This window comes from Tachyglossus aculeatus, chromosome X1 (assembly GCF_015852505.1).
Source record: "Tachyglossus aculeatus isolate mTacAcu1 chromosome X1, mTacAcu1.pri, whole genome shotgun sequence".
Taxonomy (NCBI): Eukaryota; Metazoa; Chordata; class Mammalia; order Monotremata; family Tachyglossidae; genus Tachyglossus; species Tachyglossus aculeatus.
In genome coordinates this window covers 16,021,507-16,027,506 of record NC_052101.1, presented here as the reverse complement: position 1 = coordinate 16,027,506, position 6,000 = coordinate 16,021,507, and the positions used below count along the sequence as shown (strand labels likewise).

Here is a 6,000-nt window from a genome sequence, read left to right as displayed (position 1 = left end):
ATATCAATGTAATCCGGATATGCGTCTGTGCTGGAGAGACAGCTATCAAAACTAACTACATTTTTCAACAAATGTATAAGGACAGTAAATTGAAATGAGAAAGCACTACACCATTATTTTTGTTCAACAAAATTCACAAAATGCAATGATGCTTCAGGAAATCAAGAGAAGATGGCTCTTTAAAAAAAAAAAAAAACGGAAGAATACAAGTCCAAGAAAATCTCTTCATTTAGAAAAATTCCTTAACGAGGGTCTGGGTGACTTACGTGGCCCAAGGTCTGCATTAGCTAAAAGGACCAAAGCATTTTTCAGTGTTTCCTAATTCGAAGGCTAATCTCTCCCGATCACAATCTTTGTCGCTGAAGTATTACATTCACCTTGAATTTCCAACCAACTGAAACATCGTACTTTGACATGCAAACTGGCGTCATCCACCAAAAGGCAACTTCAACAAATGTATTTTTTGAAAAACTCTAGCTTGTAAACAAATTACAGCATAAACCAACTGGTGACACAGGTGTAAACACAAAATACATTCTAAATTATTATCACAGAAGAGCTGAGGCTTTCTATACTGAACATAATTTGCAGGTGAGAAGCATTTTACATAGGTCACACACAGCAATAATTTTAACCAGACTATTTTGAGTTGTGTAGCCCTTTATTAGCAACTAAAATAGAAGGTATTTGTTGTACAACACGGGTAGTAATCGACTATACTGGAGATTTATTATATTCTAATACAGGATCGTTTATAAATGCAATCTCTTTTTTATTAAAAAGCTTCCACCCCGCCTTTCGTCGTTTACAGTTTGCAAAACTATTCTGAAAGCTGAGTACATGTGCACAGGTCTGCAAAGAGTGCAAATTGAGGATATGGTAAATGCTTTACATGTTGCATTCGAAGGACAGTCTGACACCACGCCTCTGACACCCACTTCCACCTCTTTAAATCGCAAAATACTCTGATGCCAGCCTTCCTTCCATTGCCCTAAACAAGAAAGCATTTTATAATGAGTGGAGATTAAGGACTACACCTACTAGAAAAGAAGAGGAAAAAGAGTTCTATTAGTTTTGAGGTTTCAGTCCACCCAAAGACCAGGAACAGTATCTTTGTCAGGGCTAAGCGGGACCCCATAGAGAAAGCATGTATGTGTGGGCAGGTGACTCCCTGAGTAGTCGTTCCGACGTTCAGTGGACCGTGAGTGCTCCGGCGGCATAACTCACTGAACTGTCTTGCCAGTTTCTACACTGGCTCGACTGGGCGTAATTCAAAAAGGAGAAGCTCATATTCACTCCGTTCTTCTGGAGTTCGGTGATGGCCTAGGAAAAGAGAGGCACAGCGATGAGACGCGTTTTACGGCAGAAGACTTCGTACGATTCTCCTGCTTCGCCACCCTCCCCTTCCCCTGTTTCTTGGCGATCTCCGATTCCATAGCGTGGTGGCATTTCACACTAAATGATGGCATTTATTAAGCACTTACTATGTGCAAAGCACTGTATCTGGCCTCGCCCCCGCATCCCCATCCTGACTTCCCTTTGCCTTTTATTCTGCCACGCAACAGTTCTCCAGCACTTAGAACAGTGCTTTGCACATAGTAAGCGCTTAACAAATACCACCATTATTATTATTATTATTATTATTATTATTATTATTAGAGAAGCAGCGTGGCTCAGGGGAAAGAGCCCGGTATTTGGAGTCAGAGGTCATGGGTTCAAATCCCGGCTCCACCAATAGTCAGCTGTGTGACTTTGGGCAAGTCACTTCACTTCTCTGGGCCTCAGTTCCCTCATCTGTCAAATGGGGATGAAGACTGTGAGCCCCCCATGGGACAACCTGATCACCTTCTAACCTCCCCAGCGCTTAGAACAGTGCTTTGCACATAGTAAGCGCTTAATAAATGCCATTATTATTATTATTATTATTATTCTCTCCACTTCCGGAAGCCACCCTTCAGGAAGTTTGCCAACTAATTCCCAATGCCCCACGGCCACCCTTAGCACTTAGATGCATTCACACTGATTCATTCATTCAATCGTATTTACTGAGCACTTACTGTGTGCAGAGCACTGTACTAAGCGCTTGGGAAGTGCAAATCGGCAACATATAGAGATGGTCCCTACCCAACAACGGGCTCACAGTCTAGAAACAGGCTCACTGATCCTCAGCACTTCTGAATATTCGATTATTTATGTAGTTCTCCCTCATGCTCCCACTACTTGTTAAATCATTCATGTCTGCCTGTTTCAATAATAATAATGATAATAATAATAATAATTATGGCATTTGTTGGGCGCTATGTGTCTAGCAGTGTTCTAAGCACTGGGGTAGATTTAAGGTTATCAGGTTGTCTCACTTGGGGCTCACAGTCTTAATCCCCATTTTACAAATGAGGTAACTGAGGCACAGAGAAGTGAAGCGACTTGCCCAAAGCTGACAAGTGATGGGGCTAGGATTAGAACCCACAACCTGTGACTCCCAAGACCGTGCTCATCCCACTAAGCCACGCTGTGCTCTATACAATAAGCATTAAATAAATACCACTAAGTCAAATATTGTGACTTTAAATTTAAAACACTTTGTTCAATCCTTCCACTTCTGCTAAAATATCTCTAAGACATGTCCAGTCCTCTATATGTACACATCTAGACTGTGAGCTCACTCTGGGTAGGGACTGTCTCTCTCTATTGTTGTACTGTACTTTCCCAAGTGCTTAATACAGTGCTCTGCCCACAGTAAGCGCTCAATAAATACAATTGAATGAATGAATGAATACCCAAGTCCAAAGTCCTCATCATCTCACACTTAGGACTTTGTACATGCTTCCCAAATTGCTCAGTCAATCCAAATTGCTATGATCATCTTCCTCTCCCATTATTTTGATTTTATTACCCACCCAAATCCCACGGTTAAAACCTTCAAATCACATTCAAACTGCACTAGGTTTGAAAGTCTGACACCATTTTGTATAATCTTTATCAAATCCCTTCTCCTCCAATCTCAACCCAGGCTCAAATCAACCCCTTAGTTTCCTTCCCTCTATTACTTCACTTATGCCTAAAACAGTTTTCAAATTCCACCCACCAAATCAGTTCCTTCTTTATATTTAGAATTCAACCTAAATGTCATTTCTTTCCAGAAAATTTACCCTGCCGGTTGAGGTTAAATTATCCTACCGTCTCCAAGCCCTAGTTAACAGTCACCTACCAGTAATCCTCCCTCTCTCCAATAAAACCACTTTGTAGTTAATAATAATAACCAGTAATCCTCTCTCTCCAATGAAACCACTGTTACGAAAAATAATGACTAATCCTCTCTCCAGTACACCCATTATATTATTAACAATAACCAGTAATTCTCTCTAATGAAACCATTGGGCTATTAACAATAACAACGATGACAATAATTAAAGATGTCAACTTGGCATCTCCCTTTTTTATTAGATTGTAAACTTTCAAGGGTGGGGACTTCTTTGGTCTTTATACCTATTAAAACACTGTGTACCTACGATAAGCAGAGTTCAATTTATTTGACAATTCTTATTGCTTTGAAAAGGCAACTTTTTCCTGAATTTGTAAATTTTGGATTTGGTGGCAGAAAACAGGGTCATGAGATAGTGTCTCCACGCTAATACCAGGGAAAACATAAAATATACATAAAGGATCAACTGTGAGTAAGTAACATCCCCAAATCCTACAGTTCAGTGGTACGGTCTGCCCTGCAAACTCTTAAGACTGTGAGCCCTTTGTGAGCTCGGGTTCTGTGATCTACCGCAATGCTTAGCAAATAGTAAACACTCAAACTATAAATTATCCCAACCGTTATTATGATTGTTCTTATAGTCATGCTATTACAGAAGAAATATGGTGATTCTGAGACTACCTTTGACCAAAGATCAAGGTTTCATAGTAATACTCACATTTAGTAACACCCCAATTGGATGTCTTCCACATATTGTATTATGGTATTTCTTCAAGTAATTACTAAAAGATACTGGATCTAGCTGTTCTATAATACTCATGCCCTGCAAAAAAAAAACAAAAACCACATATCAAGTGTTGCTTCTAGACAGATGCAGATTGTACGGTATAAACAGTATAATACTAAACCACGGAACCCTACATATCAAGGGGCACTACCCAGAATATAAAGAAGGATGAGCTGTGGCATTTACTCGGAGGGTTTACAATCTGGGTTAGCAAGTTGGAATTTTTCAAGGTTAATTTAATGTTCATAAAGATCCACAATAGAACCTTACCGCTATCCGCCATCTCACTAGCCCGTAACCTTGGCGTTACGGTCAACTCAACCCCCGCATTCAATCCTGTCACCAAATCCTGTCGGTTGTACCTTCGGGACATTGGGAGAATCTTCCCCTTCCTCTCTACCTAAACCACTACCATGCTGATCCAAACACCTGATCATATCCCACTTTGGTTACTGCATCCGCCTCCTTGCTGACCTTCCTGTTTCTTCACTCTCCAGTCCACACCTCTTTCAGCTGACGAGATTCTTTTTTAAAAAAAAAATCCACTTCTGCATCGAAAAGAAACTCCTTACCGTTGGTTTGAAGACATTCAATAAGCCCTCCCCCTAGCTGATCTCCTACAACCCACTTGACACAGAGCACTCCTCTAATGCCAATTTATTCACTGTTCCTGGAGCTCGTCTGTTTGCCTGCCAACCTCTTGCCCACATCCTTCCTCCTGTCCTGGAACTCCCTCCCCATTCACTTCTGACAGAGCACCACTCTCCCCATCTTAGAAACCCTCTGAAAAATCATGCCTCTTCAAAGAAGCCTCCCTAACTAAACGCTCACTTCCCCTATCTCCCCTGTGCACTTGGATGGGTATCCCTCAAGCACTTATATACTTACTTACATAGCCATCTGTGATTGCTTCTAATGCCTGGCTCCTCTTCAAGTCTATAAGGTCCTTGTAGGCTGAGATTGTTTCTACTTACTCTATTGTATTGTACTCTGCCAAACATTTAGTACGGTGCTCTGCACAAAGTGCTCACTGCTGACGGCACTACCATCCTTCCTGTCTCACAAGCCCGCAACCTTGGTTTCATCCTCGACTCTGTTCTCTCGTTCACCCCTCACATCCAAGCCGTCAACAAAACCTGCCGGTCTCACCTCCGCAACATCGCCGAGATCCGCCCTTTCCTCTCCATCCAAACCGCTACCCTGCCGGTTCAATCTCTCATCCTATCCCGACTGGATTACTGCATCAGCCTCCTCTCTGATCTCCCATCCTCCTGTCTCTCCCCACTTCAGTCTATACTTCACGCCGCTGCCTGGATCGTCTTTGTGCAGAAACGCTCTGGGCATGTTACTCCCCTCCTCAAAAATCTCCAGTGGCTACCAATCAACCTACGCATCAGGCAAAAACTCCTCACCCTGGGCTTCAAGGCTGTCCATCCCCTCGACCCCTCCTACCTCACCTCCCTTCTCCCCTTCTCCAGCCCAGCCCGCACCCTCCGCTCCTCTGCCGCCGCTCACCTCCTCACTGGGCCTCGTTGTCGCCTGTCCCGCCGTCGACCCCCGGCCCACGTCCTCCCCCGGGCCCGGAATGCCCTCCCTCCGCACATCCGCCAAGCTAGCTCTCTTCCTCCCTTCAAAGCCCTACTGAGAGCTCACCTCCTCCAGGAGGCCTTCCCAGATTGAGCCCCCTTTATCTCTCCTCCTCCCCATCCCACCCCGCCCTACCTCATTTCCCTCCCCACAGCACCTGTATATATGTTTGTACAGATTTATTACTCTATTTTACTTGTACATATTTACTATTCTATTTTATTTTATTTTTATTTTAAATCTATTTCACTTCCCTCCCCACAGCACCTGTATATATGTTTGTACAGATTTATTACTCTATTTTACTTGTACATATTTACTATTCTATTTTATTTTGTTTATATGTTTTGTTTTGTTGTCTGTCTCCCCCTTCTAGACTGTGAGCCCACTGTTGGTCAGGGACCGTCTCTATATGTTGCCAACT

General features: G+C 42.8%; 1 protein-coding gene across 3 annotated transcripts in view; it reads right to left on the bottom strand.

Annotated features, from left to right (window-relative positions):
• Window positions 1–642: 642 nt before the first annotated feature.
• Window positions 643–6,000, bottom strand: part of MEMO1 (mediator of cell motility 1) — a 97,975-nt gene continuing 92,617 nt past the window's right edge. For all 3 annotated transcript variants that reach the window (XM_038772059.1, XM_038772060.1, XM_038772061.1), the window contains 2 exons: window positions 3,921–4,025; window positions 643–1,323 (listed from right to left, as the gene is read on the bottom strand). In XM_038772059.1, coding sequence (XP_038627987.1) covers window positions 1,192–1,323; window positions 3,921–4,025 — 237 coding nt within the window. In that variant the 3' untranslated portion in view covers window positions 643–1,191. The remainder of the gene's footprint in view (window positions 1,324–3,920; window positions 4,026–6,000) is intronic.